The 20,461-nt window shown below is 41.5% G+C and overlaps 1 protein-coding gene across 1 annotated transcript in view; it reads left to right on the top strand.

Annotated features, from left to right (window-relative positions):
• CACHD1 (cache domain containing 1) overlaps positions 1 to 20,461 on the top strand; it is a 211,297-nt gene that overhangs the window by 101,075 nt on the left and 89,761 nt on the right. The window contains exon 3 of the mRNA XM_058717124.1: positions 13,007 to 13,155. Coding sequence (XP_058573107.1) covers positions 13,007 to 13,155 — 149 coding nt within the window. The remainder of the gene's footprint in view (positions 1 to 13,006; positions 13,156 to 20,461) is intronic.

Genomic DNA, 20,461 nt, shown 5'->3' with positions numbered 1-20,461 from the left:
TGTGCACATATTTATAGTTCGTGTTTACATTTGTACATACACTTGTATCTCAGTGATAGAAAACGGAAACCTCTCTCCGCCCCCCCCCCCACCACCATACACTAATATTTAAGGCTTAAAAATTCTTTTTTTTTTTTTTTTTTTTTTAAATTTTTTTTTCAACTTTTTTTTTATTTATTTATTTTTGGGACAGAGAGACAGAGCATGAACGGGGGAGGGGCAGAGAGAGAGGGAGACACAGAATCGGAAACAGGCTCCAGGCTCCGAGCCATCAGCCCAGAGCCCGACGCGGGGCTCGAACTCACGGACCGCGAGATCGTGACCTGGCTGAAGTCGGACGCTTAACCGACTGCGCCACCCAGGCGCCCCAAGGCTTAAAAATTCTAATTCCAGGTTTTTTGTTGCAGTTCTGGCAAAACCCAGAATAATCCATTTCCCAGTTCCCTTAATTCCCACACATTGTGTTCCCCCTGTTGAAGAGAGAGCAAATGAAGGGGTGGATACCCTCTCTCCTGCAGCAAAGGCAGGGAGGAGGTGTTGCAGGCAGGCATCACTGGAGAGAGTACTTTGTTGCCAGGAGCACGAGGGTGAAGTCTTTGGGGCAGGGCAGGAAAAGACATCCAAGCTCCCACCATGTCTACACCTCTCCCTGCCCCAGCTTTTCACATAACCCTGCAATCCGTATGTGTGCAAATGCCTTCTTTCAGTAAAGCAGAACCTTGAAAAGTATAAGCCTGGGCTTTTTACTCAGACTTCCTTTAATTAGAAGGGAATAGACTGAGTGAAAGTCTTCATTCTAGAAGCCAGGAAGACTTCACCATGAGAAATGAACATTGCACTAAAAATGGAAACAATTAAGCCCCTTATACACACATTTCCAGTATCTGTAGGTTGGAGAGTACTCAGAAATGCTGGGGAGAAAAAGTAGCAGCCAAGATTTCTCCGAATCCACCCAAAACTGCTGCTCCAACTAGAAAAATAACCTCAAATCATCTCCACCGGCAGAATGCACACACAGAAACTCAACCCAGAGTATATTCGAAAACCTGGTGAGACTCGTAAGAGCAGGGACCACCTCATCCCTAATCTGTTCCTTGGTGCAATCGGAAATACTTGTAATGATGTGAAGGAATTAACTGCTGCTCATATCAAGAGCTTCTGAATAAGCTAAGCATTTTGAAAATCTGGACTGATGAAATAACACATTGATGAAAATGGAATCTTACCAAGAGCTACAATTTTGTTTTAATATTAGAAGACCAGTCAGGTCAGGATCATACTAAAATAGCTCTTCATGGGCATTCTTACTGGTTGTTGCTTAAGCAGTCTTTTGTCCTTTTATAAGCTGCAAAGTACATGCTGGTTCTTCTGCAAAGTCATGGAGAAGGGTCACTGTCACATCGTCTGACACCACCGTCAGGCACATGGGGGAAGGTGTTAGCAGTGAATCCTATGCAAATAAACAGCCAGTGGAGAGCAAGGCATGGCCCAAGTCTTCTGTTTGCAATCCTCCCTGTCATCAGATAGGGGATGAGAAGACCTTCCCAAATCCAACTGTGAGTTGGAGAATGATATCAGATGCAGGTTGGCAAGGGAACAGACAGAATAGTTCAGAGAAGGATCTAATAAAATTGTTGTGGTTGAGGCAAATATCCTCATTCCTCTGGTTTGGAACCCACATGGGAAACATTACTTTTTGTTGTTTCTAGCAAGTCCTAATAGCATTTCCCGCTAGCATCCAGGATTTACACCTCATTTAAGTGGTCTTGTGTGAGTGTTGTGGTTGTTTCCTAATTAAAACAGCAACAGCAAAAAACCTGTGCCTCTGTATCAATAATTACAGCTATACGCCTGCATTGTAAAGGCTGCTAGATCTCAGAAGCTATTTTGCCACTACTCCTGTATCTGGAAACTAAAGCTGAAAGTACCTTTTCTCTATTGAGATAAGTATGTTACAAACTGGCTTCGCTGTTGGAAGGTAGGACCCGGAGAGTGTGCCCTCCTTCCTAAAGTTATCACACCGCAGTCAAAACTCCGATGATTTTGAATATTCAAGGCTAGTCTTCAACAGCTGAAGAAATCGAATGTTTATAAGATGCTTTTTCCTGTACTGCTTTTCCCCCCTCGATTTTGAACGGAATCTGTGTTGTGGGAGTTGGTTACTCCAAATACGGAGTATGCTGTGCATTCGCTCGGTCTTGCACTGACTTACCTTGTAATGGGGGAATAGGAGAGACCTCCTACTTTATTAAGCTCTACTGTCATTAGAAGAAATAGGTATTAAGTCCGAAAATGGCATGTTACATAGTCCACTGGAAAGAGAAGTCAAGTTAATATTAATAAAGGAGGAAATAGAAACATCTCCTCCCCCTCACCGCCATTATGTCTCAAGATTGTCTTCCCAAGGTTTGGATTTACTAAGTTCTTGGCAGGTCAAGGGTAAGAATGTGTTTGGTGGTAGATTTTTGTTCCCCTGTCAGTGTCCTCTTTCCACTTTGTTGCTGAGCTAATTGACACTTGCTGGCAAGTGTTTGATCGATCTGCTCTCAACGGGCTGTGAAGAAACCCTAAAACACTGTGGTCAGTTGGCCTGTTACTGGAGTTAGCTCACGTTTTGATTTTCATTTATATGGGAAAGACTTCCTGAGCCCCTGCAGCGTTCCAGGCTCTGGCCCAGGTTGCAGAGTTGGTTGGAGAGGAGATGCTGTTTGTATTGGGTGTGGGGAGAATCGCACGGTCCCAGAGCCCTCCCAGATGATCCCCAGTGGCTCTAGTAGTGGTGGCCTCCTATTAGCTGAAATGCTTCTAAGCTACACCTGCTGTTGATAAGTTACACACAGATATTTGTACTCTAAATACAGGCTTTACAAAGTAAGAGTAAAGGGACTGGTTTTCTTTTATTTTCACGATTGAGCGTGTCCTTCATAGGCCACCAGAGAATTCCTGAGTTCACAAACCCAAGATCTTTCTCCCCCTTTCTTCCCTAATTAACTTCCTGTGCAAACTTATCTCAGAAGTTATAAATTAAATATTAGAGGTTAGTCTCTGCTGTGGTTCCTGCTTCTCCCTCCTGCTCCCCATTTCTCAGCCTCTCAATTTTTTCTAAGGTCAGGAGTAGGCTGAACTTCTTGTTCCTTTGTAAAGGAACGGGCTGTAAACTTTGAAGGCCTGAGGACGTGCTTATTTTGGTTTTAAGGAACCTCAGCTCAGAGGCTCCTGTTACAGAATGAAGTGAGAAGTGGGTTGAAGCCTACCCTTCCCATTGTTTCTTTTTTTATGATATGGTTGTTAAGGGCAGAGTGGGGTGAAAAACAGGGCAAGAGCCCATTGAGCCCTTGAGTTGATAACCTTGGCTTTCAGGAGTCTTGGGTGTGTGTTTCCATGACTCTCCTGAAATACCTAACACAAATTGCTGCCCAAAGCAAACCCCATTATAACCTTTAAAGCAAACCTGCATTTTGCTTAGACAGAAGCTGCCACTCTCAACTGTTTCCCAGAGCTCAGCCTCTGGTTCTCTGGCATGTCAGCACTTGCCTTCTGTTTTTTCCATTGCACTCCTCCCCAGCTCAGCCACAGGGGCCCCACCTCTCACAGGATCAGGGTATGTGACCCTGGAGCCCAGACAGCCTTGCAATAAATCTTCCTAGTCCACCTGCAGCTCGTCTGTCAGCGGCTGCCCTGCTTCTCCGCTGGATGTGCTATTCCCACACATCCGTCAGACAACCCTGAAGCCTCTTTGGGCCATTGGAGAGTCAGACTGACCCTATTCCATCTATAGGTCTTTATCTATCTTGTCTTGTATCATTGTCTGCCATGCCCAGGCTTTGCTCTACTGAGTGATTACAGGAAGCCCAAACCTAGTGGTCAATGGGCAGCCACATCACAACCATGGCTATTGGCCGTCAGAATCCCTTCTATGAACTGGTGTTCTTGTTCTCATTAAGACTTACTCCAGAACAGCTGATATTACCCAGGATTGGGAACTAGACAGGCCCAGAGTTTCTAATTGCCTTGAACCAGATATGAACAGTATTCCCAGTTTATCTGCCCTTTCCTAGAACTGGAAGCAGATTTTTCCAATATGGCAAATAATGGTGTATTATATGAGGGCAAATGATTACAGTAGTGAGTGAACTCTTTTAAGTCTCTTCTAGATGCTAGGTACTACATTAGATAAAAATGCAGTGTAGTGTTCATGAACATGGATTTGAGTATTAGCTGAGTGACCTTGGACAAATTATCAGCACCATCTACTAAAAATAGCATATAGCAATTACTAAGAGCTGTTACAAGAATTAAAAGACTTCACATAATGTTGCACTTTCAAAATGCCTAACACATGGTCAGCAATCGATAAATGCTAGTTGTGATGCTCCTGGTTTGTTGGGGAAAGCGGGATCCTTACCTAGGAAAAATGAACAATGTGAAGCAGGATATGAGGGGTCCAGCTCAGTTAATTCAAGGCGATTTTGGAAAAGAAGGGTCTGAGGAGGATTCAAAGACACAAAAATCAGGCTGGGACTGAAAGAATGAATTGAATTGAATTGAATTTGATCTGGGAAAGTTGAGTTTTCTGCAATTTGGGGAGTTTGTAGCACAGAGAGAACAGAGCTAGAGATTAGAAGAAATGGTCTCTGGTTTCTCCACTCACTCAGTGTGAGCCCGGGCACACCACTGAGACTAGATTTCCTGACTGTAGAAACAGGACAGGGAATACCTGCTCTGCCCAGCTCCTAGGGTTGTGGGAAGGCACACGTAAGACGAGTCACGTAAAAAGGCAGAAGACCAGAATAAAAGTCCTCATTAGATCCTTAAGTTTAGAAAGAGAGAAGATCCTAGAAGGATCCCGAGTTACTTCAGACTGTAATTATGTAACCTGCAGGACACAGTGCTTTTAACCAGGCACTGACAGCCCTAGCAAGGTCATAGCCCAGTGTTAACACATCCAGCCTGACTCTTTGTTCAAGATTCTTCATAGTACCTGAGTCAGTACATCAAGTCCCCCAAACAATAACAACTACAATAATGGTTAAGTAACAATAGCAACAGTCAGTATTTGGCTCTTACGGTCTGTTACTCTGCTGACTGCTTCACAGACCTGAGCCCTTTTAGTTCTCAAACAATATCATGAAGCACCTGTTATTATTCCCAGTTCAGAGGTAATTAAGTTGAAGCTTAGAGAAATAAGGTACCTGTTCCCTTTAGCTAGTTAGCGACAGAGCCGGATTTAACTCCAATTTATTTGACTCCAAAGCTTAAGCCCTTTGTGCCATTTTGCTGTTAATCTAAAGGGGGGGAAATGTTCCCTCCTTCCCCTGCTGACCCTGTGCCAGGTTTCCTATGGAGGATCAAGCATGCGGATGAGTTAAGTGAATAAAATGGTTAATGTTCAGGTAGCCCTTCTCCCTTCACTTAGAGCTCGATTATTGGAAAATTTAGACCCCACATTATTTCTGTATCACTATCACGTGCATTTGCTGCTGTCGAGACGGAGCTATAACAATAAAAATCCTTTGTGCTTATCATGGGCTTTCTATGTTCACTGTTTCATTTGAACATCACAGTAAACCCTTGAAAAGGGGGAATAGTGTTCCCATTTTACTCATGAGGAAACTGAGTCTAGGGGGGAGTCAACTCGCCCAAATTCCCAGCAGAAAATTGAGAGCGCTCTTACAACTGTCACTAATAATTACTGGTAGTGATGGCTAATTACTCATAGCTAGCAAGGGCAGAGCGTTTTTTTTATATCCTGCATACGGTGTGCAACGTGCAGCAATGAGGATGCTTTCCACTTGAACTTTGGAATGTGGCAGTGTGATGTTCAGAGATGTTAAATATTTGTGCTTGCATATACATAAAATTATTTCTATGTCACATACGCTTAAAGAACCAAATCCTGAAACTGCTGGGAAAAATAATAATTCTTGAGTAATAAGGCTGGAATTGAAAGAAAAGGGGATCAGCTATTAAATTCTTATCACGGCACAAAGGTTTTTGAATGTCAAATGTTAAACTCTTCTACATTCAATAGGAATTTTGCTATGAATCTTCAGTCCCCTAGGGTACCTTTCCTGTCTGTGCCTGTCAGCTTCATTGTTATGCATTTTAAATAAAGCTTTCCCTAACATTCAAAACTCCTTCTGAGTTTTAGGGAAAAGACATAAATAAAGTGTGTACTGTGCCTTTGCATTTTTGTTTTCTTTTACCTTTTTTCGAACTGTGTGCCTACCCCACCCCCAATCTTTAGAAGTTTAAAGCTAAGGTAAAAAAAAAAAAAAAGACCTTTAAAAACTGGGGGCTCTGGGGAAGTATGCAAATGACAGAAATGTCTATGGGAAAATTAAGGGAAGTGAAATTCAGCAAGAAAGAAATTCATTGATGTTGTGATGAAACGTTGTCACTGGAGATGATGACAAATTAGAATCCGTTCCCATGGGGACCGGCGTGCTACCTACTGATCATTTGACCCATGGCTGAATGTTGGCTAGCCAAAGAATTGACCCAAAAGATGACAAGATGGTTTTAGTCCCGTTGCCTCATCAGCATTCAGGAACCCCTTAGGGATGAAGGGGGAGAGGATAAAGAAGGATAAAAGATGAAAGCTGGGCTGTGGAAAGAAAAATGTTTTTAATTACACTGAGGAGGATTGTGGGTCCACCTGTAGCTTTTTGTTAAGAAGTCCTTTGTTTTCTTCTGTCTGCAGGGATCATGGCAGGCTACAGACCCAGAATCTGTCTGGCCTCTTGGAAGGGTCTGTGTTGGTAGCTGGTCCTCTTTAGTTTAACAGAGACATTCAGGATTTAATCTCTCTGTGGGCTATCTTTACTCAAATGGATATTGTTGTGCTCACCGAGCAACCTGGATTTGGTTGGTATGCTGAAAGAGCTTGCTTTTAGAGTGAGAAAGAGAAAGCTGCCCCACAGTGGAGCATGAGTTGACGTTTCCACAGTGAGCCACTATCCCTTTTCCTTGTCAGAAGGGCACAGGGAGGTCATCTCAGGCAGTGGGGTTAAGGGAGGCCGGAGCACGACATGGGAGTCAAGGGGCCCTTAAGCTCCATCTGCCTCAGTTTCTTCCGTTGTAAAATGGGAATTAACAACTGCATGGTACTGCCTCATGATGGCAGGTAAATTGAATGAAAATCCAGCGTGGAAGATAAGATTGAATTATGAAACTTGCTTCTGAAAGGAAAAGAGCAGGGCATCCACTCTGTTCTCTTTCCGGGTTATGAACAAAGTTAAACACCATGAAGTAATTGGAACAATTTTTTTTTTAAGTAATTGGAAACAATTTAAGACCATTTGATGTATCTGACCTCATAGTGACAGGTAATAACAGGTTTTGTTTTTGGAGAATACATTATTTCAAACTTGGCCCTCTTTTTTTTTTTTTTTAATTTATTTATTTTTGAGAGACAGAGCGTGAGCAGGGGAGGAACAGAGAGAGAGGAGACACAGAATCCGAAGCAGGCTCCAGGCTCTGAGCTGTCAGCACAGAGCCCGACATGGGGCTCAAACTCAGGAACCATCAGATCATGACCTGAGCCGAAGTCGGACGCTTAACCGACTGAGCCACCCAGGCGCCCTGACCCTCTTTTTTTTATATTGGTGGTAGAATTCAATTCTAAACCTCCACAAAGTCTTGACTTTCGTACGAGTTATGTAGAATTCTAGGTAAGTATTTTCAGAAGTCTAATTTTTATTATAAAGTAATGAGACTGTGCATGGCTTTTAGTAATCTGCCAAGATTTTATAGCATTTGTTAAAATGGATTTGAAAAGAAGTGGGAAGAGGGGGCTGTTAGTCTGTGGGTATTCCAGAGAGAAACCGTGTTGCACACAGGTTGCACCTTTGGCCCTGAAGTTAGAATAGGACTGTGTTTGGATCCCAGCTCTACTGCTTACTAGCTTTGTAAACTTGAGCAAGTTACTGAACATTCAGCTTCTGCTTCTGGAAAAAATGCAGATGTGTGTATCTCCCATGGTTCTTTGAAAGACTAAATGGAGACGTGCTTGTGAAATGCTGAGAACAGTGCCCCCACATAGTTAGCACTCAACAAACGTCGGCAATTATGATTTTTTTTTAACAAGGCAAGATGGGGTTTCACCACGTGAAAGGCAGGAACTTCTGACCAAAGTGGGGGGGCTTGCATTTGAGACCTTTTGTTAAGGGTCATGTGTGTCTGGGCTCTGTGTGCAAGTTACTGCATCCACTGAGGAAAAATGCAGCTTGAGGGGCGTTTGGGTGGCTCAGGTTGGTTGAGTGTCTGTCCGACTTCGGGTCAGGTCATGATCTTACATTTCGTGAGTTTGAGCCCTGCATCGGGCTCCATGCTGGTGGCACAGAGCCTGCTCAGGCTTCTCTCTGCCTGCCTCTCTCTCTCTCCCTCTCTCCCTTCCTTCCTCCCTCCCTCCCTCCCTCCCTCCCTCCCTCCACCCCCCATAAATATATATATTTAAAATGCAGCCCATGCTAACGAGGAGGCTGAAGGCAGACATTCCCAACTTGCTCCTGCCCCGCTCCTTCTTGCAGTGCCTCCCTCTGTCCCTTTCCTTCTTTCCTTCCCTCACCACACACCCCACTGCAGGGAACTAACTGTTTAGTTCCACAGACAGCCCAGTAGTAGGGGACTCTGCACTCTGGCTCTGTGCCTTGGCTGGTTATGTTAATGAGAGTTTCATTCCTCACATCGGTGTGATTTGTCATATTTTTAAATGTCAAGTCACTACTGAAGCTTCTTTTAAGTTTGGCTTGTGTGGAGCAGATAGTGAATACACACAGGCTTTATAGACAGGATGGTTCTGAGTTTAGGTGACTGGCTTTCACAAAACAACCTCATTGATAGAAAATAATGATACCTAAATTGTAGGATCCTTATGCATAATATGTGGTAACTGCCACTATGCAGTAGCTCTTAGACTTTTGTGAACAACCCCAAGATCTCTTTGCAACAGATACTACAGTCTTGATCGTTCTGATGGTATAGATGGACCAGTTGGATCTGAATGGCTTTGTGTAGCTCAGCCTCAATATGTTTATCTTGGAACGGAATTCAGCCTATCTTGGGTGTTCAAGTTACATGTTGCTACATAAAAAAATACCCCAAACTTGGGCGCCTGGATGGCGCAGTCGGTTAAGCGTCCGACTTCAGCCAGGTCACGATCTCACGGTCCGTGAGTTCGAGCCCCGCGTCGGGCTCTGGGCTGATGGCTCGGAGCCTGGAGCCTGTTTCCGATTCTGTGTCTCCCTCTCTCTCTGACCCTCCCCCGTTCATGCTCTGTCTCTCTCTGTCCCAAAAATAAATTAAAAATGTTGAAAAAAAAAAATTTAAAAAAAAAAAATACCCCAAACTTAGTGGCATAAACAATCTCTTTATGCTTGTGTATTCTGTGGGTCAGGAGCTCGGGCCAGGCATAGCAAGGGTGGCTTATCTCTGTTCCATGATGTGTGGAGCTTCATCAGAGGAGACTGGGGGCTGGAATATTCTGGAGGCTTCTTGACTCCTCTTTGGAACCTGGGCTGAGGTGACTTGAAGGCTTGAGCAACTGGAGCTGCCAACCACGCACTTAACTGTGGCCTCTTCATGTGTCTTGGTACAGCATGGTAGCTTGAGAGCATTCCAAGGGAGACCTGCGGAAGCTGCATGGCCCTTATGACCTAGGCTCAGAAGTTGCATGGTGTCAGTTTCTCTATACTTGACTGGTAGAAGCCATCATAACTCTACCCAGATTCAAGGAGTGGGTGGAGAGAGAGCATGGACCCCCACCTCTTAGAAGAATGTTAAAAAAAAAAATTGCTGCAAATTTTTGTAAAACTACTAAGATTATGGTTCTATCTTGGGATGTGTTAGGGCTTCTGACTTCTTATAGGGAAGCAAGCTGCATAGTCTCCATTGCAACGACTCTGTCACTGTAGAATGGAAGCAGCCGTAAACAGGTAAACAAATGACTATTTCAGTAAAACTTTACGAACATCGAAATTTGAACTTCCTGTAGTTATTATTAACTATAACAAAATACCTTTTTAAAAAAAAAGACATTTAAAAATAAAAATCATTTTTAGCTCATATAAAAGTAGACACTGAGACAAATTAAAATATCCTGATTGGGGAGCCTGGGTCATTCAGTTAGTTAAGCATCCAACTTCGGCTCAGGTCATGATCTCATGGTTCATGAATTTGAGCCCCGTGTCGGGCTCTGTGCTGCTAGCTCAAGGCCTGGAACCTACTTCGGATTCTACATCTCCCTCTCTCTCTCTCTCGCTCTCGCGCTCTTGCTCTCGCTCTCTGCCCCTCTCCTGCTCACTCTCTTTCTCTACCCCAGCCTCTCAAAAATAAGTAAACGTTAAAAAAAATTTTTTTAAATAAAATATCAGGTTTAATTAGATCTGTCTTTGTTCAAAGTTAGAATTCTCCCAATATGTAGAAGAAATACCAGGTATTTCTCAGATGTTTTTGTGTGTGTGTGTGTGTGTGTTTGAAAGAAAGACAAAACTGATCACAAATTGCATTTTAGAAGTGAGTTTGTGAAGATCTTATTTAAAATTTCCTCTTTTTATTTTTTATTTTTGAGAGAATGTGAGCTGGGGAAGGGTGAAGAGAGAGGGAGACAGGGGATCCAAAGCAGGCTCTGAGCCAACAGAGCAGTGAGCCTGATGCAGGGCTTGAACTCATGGACTGTGAGATCATGACCTGAGCTGAAGTCAGATTCTCAACCGACTAAGCCACCCAGGTACCCCTAGAATTTACATGTTTTCAAGCACACTTTATCTTTATCTTGTTACAGAACATTTGTTGCCAAGGACAAGGAAGGGCTATATTCTTGATATTGTAGATGGAAAATGAATGATATTTATTTCAGAACCTAAAGAGAAAAGATAAAACATGCTCTTCTTGATGGAGTTCCCAGAAATACATATTGTTGCTATATTGTTGTTTTTAAATAAGTAGTCCAAGTTTTGAAAGAGTTTGTTGGTCGTTAGACCAAAAGATAAGGTTGGTGACTGGTTGTTTTTTTTTTTCTTTAATTTTTATTAATTCATTAAATATTTATTGTCTGCCTGCAATGCCAGGCAGGTGCTAAAGATAATGAGATGAACAAAAAACACATGTAGTACCTGCTCTTACAGAGCATACAGTCTAGTGTGGGAACAGGACATTAAACAGATGACAGCATTAAAGTGTAGAGTATGTTATGAGGGGGGAATGCCGGGCACTGTGAGAATATACTTGAGGTTTTCAAGCTGGATCTGTTACTCTGTCTCTCACCCTCAACTATCCATTGACTGTAAGAGTCCAGGTAAAAGGATTATTCCATTAGAGCACACTGTGGTTTCAAAACCAGCACAGGGGTGCCTGGGTGCCTCAATCGGTTGAGCGTCGGACTCCTGATTTCAGCTAGGGTCATGATCTCATGGTTCGTGAGTTTGAGCCCCCGGTCCAGTCCACACTGACAGCACAGGCCTGCTTGGGATTCTCTCTCTCCCTTTCTCTTTGCCCTTCCTCTGCTTGTGCATACACTCTCACTCTCTCGAATAAATAAACATGAAAAAAATAGCACATTTGCTAAGCACATTGTTACTTAGAATCCCAGCCTCCACCTACCACATGTCGGTAGCACTTTGTAGCACATTTTAGTAACCAAAATCATCTCTAAGCTTTGCCAAATCCCCTCAGAGGCAGAATCACCAGTGGTCTAAATTAAGATGGGAAGTTAAACTGCATCTATACATTTTGTTTCAAAGACCTCAGCAAGAAAAACATAATTTTTTAAAATAAATTCTAGCTCAGGGATTAGAATTGCAGGTGGATTTGTCAATTTAGGGGGGCATACAATACCTCCTCTGAAAACGGAGACAAAATGGGACAGCCCTTTATCGAATTAAATGTTACACTCATACTCTTGTTACGTGTAGAAATGTTTGTACCTTATAGTTTGTACAATATATAGCAAGGCTGAGAACGTTATTTGACACTCTGAAAACTCCCAAATATCGATGGGACAAGATCGAATTGAGGAATTGGCTTGAAAATAACAAATGAAGATATCCTGATTTGGCTTCATGTTCTCAGCCTGTAAGCTGTTGGATTGTATGAGTTGATGACCCAAAGGAGATGATTAGTTCTCCTCTAGTGTGCTGATAATGAATAGCTCTACAAAACCAATTAGCTATAATTCTATCAGTCATTTCATTTGGGTAACATTTTGTTGAAGGGGAAGAAAAACAACACTGTTTTCCTTGGAGATCTATAATTAAGCTGTGATATTTGATGGGAACAATGGAGGAAAAAGCAGTATGCTTATCAATTTGCTTTTGTTTTTCCCACATGAAAGTAAATGATGATGAAGTGTTCTGTTCACAGCAGTTAAGAAAGACATTTGTCCATCTTAACGGTGTAACAGACCAAACAGGAGTATATTTCTAACTATATATTTTGTTTCATAGGGATGTCTACATTGTACAACTCCAGGGATTTGCCATTCACATGGAAGACTGTGAATGGTGCCCCCTGGAGTTTTGTAGCAGAAGATACTGAATGTCCTTTCCCTTTTTCATGTATTTTCCCCTTTGAAAATCTGTGTGAATCCAGAACCATGAATAGTGGATTGTTTTCTTACAGTCACTGTTGTTGCTTTGTAAGACCTAATGCCCACTGTCATGCTGACAATAATATCAATAGACTTTGTTTTCCTTTGTCTAATAAGACATTTTATGGATCAGTATTTTTCTGTTGAATTCAAACACATGAGAAGTTCATAATGTGTCATTAGCTATCACAAGATGGCAGGTATTGTTTCGTTGTCTGAGTATCCTTCTGTGACTTCTGGGCATTTTGCAATTTTTACCTCAGTTTACACAGTGGAATGAGATGTGCGTATGTGTTGTTAGTTTTACCTGAAGTTTAATACATGCAGCTTGTGACACGAATTAACGAGCTTATTAGAAAAAAACACAGTTGGTTATTGTGTTAGGCTTTCGATTTATTTTGCTTACCCTTTGTCCCCCAGCTAGCCAAAAAAATCCGAGAGAAGTTCAATCGTTACTTGGATGTGGTCAACCGGAACAAGCAAGTTGTAGAAGCTTCTTATACGGCTCACCTAACCTCTCCTCTAACTGCAATTCAAGACTGCTGTACGATACCACCTTCCATGATGGAGTAAGACTTTAAAAATATTTTTTTCTTGTTTAAACCAGGAATTGAATTGCTTTCCATTCATATTCAAAATGCCTGTGCTTGTTTATTGCAAAGTGAATAGTATTTCTATCTTAAATAAGCCTTTTGTCTTTAAATAGATGAGTAATTTTTAAAGAAGTGGGGCTCAACATACTGTATCCAAGAAATTCCCAGACCTTCCCTGCTCACCTTTTTGTCATGTTGGAATTCAGTTTCAGAAGTAGCAAATATTACTTGAGTACAAAGTTGATGAAGTCTAGAAAATTACATTTCGTCATGTGTCAACTAATCGGTCATGAATAAGCTAGTCTCTTTGCTTCTAGTAATTCGCCTAATTTAAGAGAGTACTTTTTGTCTTTGATTAGGAGTAACAAAAATTCCCGCTTGTTTCTTTGGTAGTTTTAAAAATAACGTCTACACTAACGGGAAATGTGGCTTCAGATAATAATGAAACAGAATTAGTATCCATATGGTTAGGGATATTTTATTTATTGGCCTAGTGATATTTATATTTGGAGGGGTGTGTAGAATCATGTGATGCTGGAAATTGTTTGTAGTGGAAAGAACATTTAACTAAAGGTAAGAGAACTTAATTTTTACTTGGTCTCTAGCCATGTGACCTTAATTAATTAATTATGTGCCTTTTCTGTCAGTGGATAATAATCTTTATTTTCTAGGGCTATTTTGAATGGCTAAAAGCTGTTAACATACTTTAAAGATTATGAATATAAATGTTACCATAATTGGTATGTATTATTCCCCTCTTTGTACAGTGAGTGCTCTTGGAGCCGTGCAAGGGATAGATACAGCAGTTTTTGGTGGTTAAATGTTTTGCTTCCATCAGCAGTTTTTTACTTACAGTTTCTTGGTGGGGTATGGAGGTAGCAGGACATCCTTAAGTCATTTTATTCTCCTTCTTTGTGATACTAAGATGAGCCTTTCTCTCTGCAGCCTAAAGAGGCTCCTAGTTGTTTACTCAACTAAATGGAAAAATGTATACAGTGTAGAATTGGACTGTCTGGTTATGAATCTTACCTAATACTCAGATGGTCTTGGGTATTTGATGTCTCAGCCACCCTGTCTTCCTCTCTAGAAAGGGAACAATAATGAATACTTCATACAGTGCTTTGAGTATTCAGTGTGATCAATTGTGAAAAATTCTCTGTAGTTCTGAACAAATATTAGCCCTATTACTTATATGCTTCCATATCACATGAACATTTCTTTTTTTATTAGGTGTAATCAAAGAAGATGTCCTTTTTTGTAGTTGGGACATCAGTAACTTAGTGTTTTTGACAACTTCTCTCTTACCTAAAAGAAAAGGAGGGCTCACTTGGGTGGTTTTCTTTGAACCAAAGAAAACATCATTTTCAGAACAGGGAGAAAAGCTGGTATAGTAAGGGAGAAATCCTTGAAGCTAGAATTATGCTTAAAACCGTGGTTGTCAACCGGGGGTGGTTTCCATCCTCCTTTTTTCTCCCCCTTTCCCCTTGAATGTTTGACAATGTCTGGAAACATTTTCAGTTGTCACCCTTGGAAGGTGGGGAACGGTTACTAGCATCTAGTGTGTAGAGGTCAGGGATGCGTCTATACGGCCTGTAATGCACAGGACAGACCCTCCAGAACAAAGAATTATCTGGCTATAGGAGGTTTTCATAAATTCCTAAGTGGAACTATTGCTCTGGTTGAAACGAGCTGGAATTGATTGCCCTCTACCTGGAAATCTATCCCCTATGTCTTCTTCCCATTACTGGCCCACCTTGTGAATTTCTATTAATGTTTCAAGAAGTAACTCCACAGTTTGCCTCTTTCCATAGCTTTCAAATACCTTTTTCCCCCCTCTTTTTATTTCTCTTTGCCCCTGGAGGGATTCACTTCTCCCTCATCTCTGTTCCCATAGTAAGTTTGAAATGCCTCTATTACAGTGTAGAACTTGATGTTATGGCAGGTTGTTGGTGGTGACTCTGCCTCCCCTGCTGTTCTGGGCAGGGATTACACTTCATCCCTTTTTACCCCGGCACCTGGCAATTGTATTTAATTACTACTTGTCAACATCTGAATTGAGTAAGGGGCTGTCCACTCTCCACGTATTAAAACTCTGGGGGTGAGGGGGCGAATACTGAACATAATTAATAGCACAAAATGTGACACAGAGAGATCCTGTGGTTCCTCAGAGCAGAGAAATGTACCAGGTGGATGGCATCACAAAAAATTTATGTACTTTAGAAGTATGCATGTCATTTGATATCATTTGAGGGAATATCACAAGAAAATAAGACATTTTTTTAAAATTATTTTAATGTTTATTTTTGAGAGAGAGAGACAGAGCATGAGCAGGGGAGGGTCAGAGAGAGAGGAAGACACAGAATCTGAAGCAGGTTCCAGGCTCTGAGCTGTCAGCACAGAGCCTGACACAGGACTCAAACCCACAGACCATAATAAGATCATGACCTGAGCCAAAGTCGGATGCTTAACCAGCTGACCCACCCAGGTGCCCCAATAAGACATGTTCATAAAGAGACGCTTGTAAAGAAAGTCATTGTACTGCCAGTTAGAATAGAGAATATTGCTAATATCCTAAATTTCTAATAGGGGATTAGTCAAGAGAATTGTATCCCATCCATAAAAGTGAGATGGTGGGCGCCTGGGTGGCTCAGTTGGTTAGGCAACTGACTTTGGCTCAGGTCATGATCTCACAGATGGTGAGTCCAAGCCCCATATCAGGCTCTGTGCTGACGGCTCAGAGCCTGCAACCTACTTCAGATTCTGTGTCTCCCCCCTCTCTCTACCCCTCCCCTGCTCACGCTCTGTATCTGTCTCTCAATAATAAATAAATGTTAAAAAAAAAAAAAAAGAAGTGAGTTGGTAAGACACAGCCACACTGTACAAGAAGAGTATTTGGTGACTTGTGAAAATGGCCATACATACATACACACATTAAAAGTTTGGGAGGCGGGGCACCTCGGTGGCTGAGTTGGTTAAGTGTCTGGCTCTTGATTTAGGCTCAGGTCATGATCTTACAGTTTGTGGGATCAAGCCCTGTGTCGGGCTCTGTGCTGTCAGTGCAGAGCCTGCTTGGGATTCTCTCTCTCCCTCGGTCTCTGCCCCTCCCCCTGCTCACTCATTTAAATTAATTAATTAATTAATTGAAATACACCTAAAAAATAAATAAACGTTTGGGAGGACTCACATCAAAATGTATAGGAATAAAGATAGCAATTTCCATTTTGAATATGCAGCGATAAGGGTTGAAGTCTGAGATGCAGACTAGGCAGATATTTGCCAAAATTCAGTGGTCTGCCTTTTGGTGAATACAACAACACATAAAGTGTAGTCTCTGCCCTCCTGGAATTTCTCATCTTGTTCAGTTTACCATCAGGGACTTCAGTTGTACTCGTGGCGGGGTACGTGCTGAGTAAGCAGGTTAGGTAGGATGAGAGGCTTTTCCCTCCTTCCGTGGTTGGATTTGTGTGTTGAATGTTGCATGGGCACTCTGAAGAGCCATGATGCAATCTTACCTCCTCACTAGGGGTAGTTGACAGGACCAACCTCTTTATGGGGTGAATCTTGCAAAACCAGGGCAGTTCTGACAACAAAGCTGGGTAATCAGAAGATTTACAGATGAGTAAAGAGGCATATTAAAGAGATACCTGATCAAAACTCTTCACAGCCGGGAGTGGCAGAGGATGACTACCCCGGGTAGAATCTTCCTGGCTCTGAATAGAGCTCACTTACCAGGGATCTGTGTTTAGGAATTTTTGAAGTAACTCTGAGCTGATGCTTTTCTAGCAATTGGGTGAACACAAACACTTACTAAAATTATGAGACTCAAGGCGCCTGGGTGGCTCAGTCACTTAAGCAGCCAACTTCACCTCAGGCCATGATCTCATGATTTGTGAGTTTGAGCCACATGTCAGGCTCTGTGCTGACAGCTCAGAGCCTAGAGCCCACTTCAGATTCTGACTTCCTCTCTCTCTGCCTTTGCCCTGCTAGCACTGTGTCTCTCTCTGTCCTCAAAAATAAATAAAAAATAAAGTTATGAAACTTAACTTTTTAATGAAGATTCAAGAACGGGAAAGAGTTACTAGGAAATTGTTGGGGTGAGCCATGATAGGAATCCTTTGGTGCCTTTGTTCCGGTCCCTCATAAAACACTTTGATGCACCACTTCTGTTTTGGTATCTTATTGAACACATTTTCAGTGTGTATTTTAATCCCTCCAAAAATGTCTCCATTTTGAATCTCAGGGAGTTCATGTTGGAGTAAAGTGCGGACAGGAAGAACTCCCAGTCTTTAGAAGCCATTTGAGGACATGACTAAACAATTTTTTTTTAATGGTAGGCAGATTTGGTTTTGAATCCTACCTCTTTCACTCATAAGTTGACTTTGGGGAGTCACTTAATTCTGAGCCTCAATTTACTCATCAGTGAGCTGACAGTAAGGATAGTCCATACCTCACAGGGTCACTTAGGGAAATGTTTTTAGGTTGTAACTTGCTTATTTTATAAGTATGGGTATTATTCTCTATGTCAGGACATACTCTTTTTTCCCTTATGGCAATAACAAAAGAGTCTTTTTTAAGATAATATACTTAAAAACTGAATTAACCTAAATGAAAATATTAAGTGAATGTGACCAAAATCTTGAAGCTGATAGATATGATAATGACTGAAGTTCCTGAAAAATGGATTCAAGGTCATTTCCAAAGTCCTTCCAAATTGTGAGATTTTACAGTTCTATAAAGTAGACTTTTTATGCCCCTGATGTATATCTGGCCACGTGCAAATGTATTAATACTGCTATTATAAGTTTAAGTAATTGACTTGCAATAAAGGACCTCCAGTCTTAGATCTGGATTTTGTCCATTCTTTTTTTTTTTTTTTAATTTTTAAAAATGTTTGTTTATTTTTGAGAGAGAGGCAGAGCGCAAGCGGGGGAGGGGCAGAGAGAGAGGGAATCACAGAATCTAAAGCAGGCTCCAGGCTCTAAGCAGTCAGCACAGAGCCTGACGTGGGGCTCAAACTCCTAAACTGTGAGATCATGACCTGAGCAGAAGTCGGAGGCTTACCTAACTGAGCCATCAGGCACCCCTGGATCTTGTCCATTCTTAAACATCTGGGCTCTGTAAACATTTTTTGACACCTAGCACTGGCCAGTGGTGCTCAAGGTATTTGCTACTAACATTTTAAAGGCCTGTGCCTATTGACTTTGCTTCTTCTCTAAAGGCATCAAAAATAAGGTAGTATTAGGACAATATTTTTTATAACTGATTTTAACGAATGGCTAATAATTCACTTTTTGTTTCAAGCCTAGAATTTCAGTTTTGCTGACTTATAATCCATTTATTTTTCTCATAAAGGCTTGATAATGCATATTTTAACAAAATGCCCAGTTGTGAAGAGAGAAGGTCTTTAAAGTGTCCTATCATAGATTCTGAAGGTTTATACTATGTTGACAACAGAGAGAATCTACAAAGCAGCAGAAAATTGATTTTTCAGATAATTTTGATACTTTGCTTCTCAGACTACTGAACTCCTCCTACTCAGGAGTTCTACAAGTTAATTATTTTGTACAAGGCCTTGCATAGAGATTAGGTACTTTGTCAAGTGTTTGCTGAAGGAATGATCTGAAGAATTAACCTCCTCTAAAATGGAGAAAAGTTAAATTATGTCTTAATGTAAGACAAAGTCATTTTCAGTGGTATCACTTAAAATAATTTTGAGAATGAGTTCAGTTACTCATGTAATTTAGTTAACAGCTCCCCTTGTGTTGTGTTGGGTTGCTGATGAGGGCACAGGAGAGACTGGGCTCTCCCCCAAGGAGTGCACAGACACACAAACATGTAATTATCCTTAGGGACAATATCTGTCTACAGATGTGTTTACCTTAGCTCCACAAGATGTTTTAAAGGTTTTTAAATTTATATTTTTTTAAATCTGTTGCCAACACTTAAATTTGGGGAGATTACACATTTAAAAACTCCAAATTGCTGTCTTCTCTAAAATCAGAAGATCTGGCAATAGTGGGTCCACATTCCCACTGGGCAGCAATCCGTTTGCATGAAGAATGGCTCCCCTTTGAGGACAAGGCCCACAATCTCCCTGACATACTGTTCCCGCTGGTCCCTGTAGGTTACACCCAACCCAGTCCCCTGACTTTGATCACCTGCTTGGCCCACACTATTATGTGAGTTTGTAACTCCTGCTCTAAAACGAACATATAATATTAATTAATTTGACTTAAGAAAATATCCTGTCCATACTCATTCTGTCAAATTTAAAGAATATAACTCCTTTATGCATAACATTTAGAATATCTGTCCCTGAAATCTGGCTTACCACAGAGATGGGGTTCTCTTGAGCACATCTGAACCTGTTGTTTACTCAGCAGGACCGACCAACCCTTGGCTTTTATTATACAAACCAATCAATAATTTTATCTTCCATGTCTTTTAATCTATGTCTTTCCTCCCTCTCCCAGTTTCTTTTCTTTTCTTTTCTTTTCTTTTATCTTATTTTTAAAAGAAGGGAACAATGGTGAGGGTAAACTAGGAAGTAAATGCTAGGAAGATGAACTTAGATTTTTATTTCTGTGTCTCCAAGTGGGGTTCAGTGCTTTTGACCTCACTGAATTAATGCTTGTGAATTGGTTAATTGTGGTGGGACTTGTTCAGGCCTCTAGGCCAGGTTTGAGATGAGCAAAGCAATACTAGAATGAGCTAGAATAAGCAAGCAATTGTTTCTAAGCCTCTTGGAAGCTAGCCACCTACAGCTAGACTTCAGCTCTATAGAGAATTCTCTCCTACCTATCAGGGCAGACTTAAAACTTCACTGATTCCAAAAAGTGAAGAAACTCTGGGAAATATTGTCAAATTAGATTTCTGCTATTTTTCAAGGAGCTCTTTGAGTTGGAGCATCCACTGGGATTGATGTAGTCACTGGGGAAGGCAGGGTAAGACCCTCTCATTTTCTGAGAACCCAAATTTAATGCATCTCTGGCTGCCACCCACTAGAGCAGTAGGATTTCAAGAGTCAGGCCTTACCACAAATCTGTTGGGAATATTGTGCTATAGGTAAAGCAACCAGCATAGGTTCTGATATAAGAAGTACAAGCTCATGATTGCATTTCTCATGAATAGCCATTGCTGTAAGCCTGTTAGAGTTCTCCAGAGAAACAGAACTGATAGGAGAAGATATGTGAAAGAGAGGCAGAGGGGGCGAGATTTATTTTAAGGAATTGGCTGGCCTGATTTTGCAGATACAAGTCTAAAATCTGCAGGGTAGCCCAGC

This window comes from Neofelis nebulosa, chromosome 2 (assembly GCF_028018385.1).
Source record: "Neofelis nebulosa isolate mNeoNeb1 chromosome 2, mNeoNeb1.pri, whole genome shotgun sequence".
NCBI lineage: Eukaryota > Metazoa > Chordata > Mammalia > Carnivora > Felidae > Neofelis > Neofelis nebulosa.
This window is presented reverse-complemented; position numbering and strand designations above follow the sequence as displayed.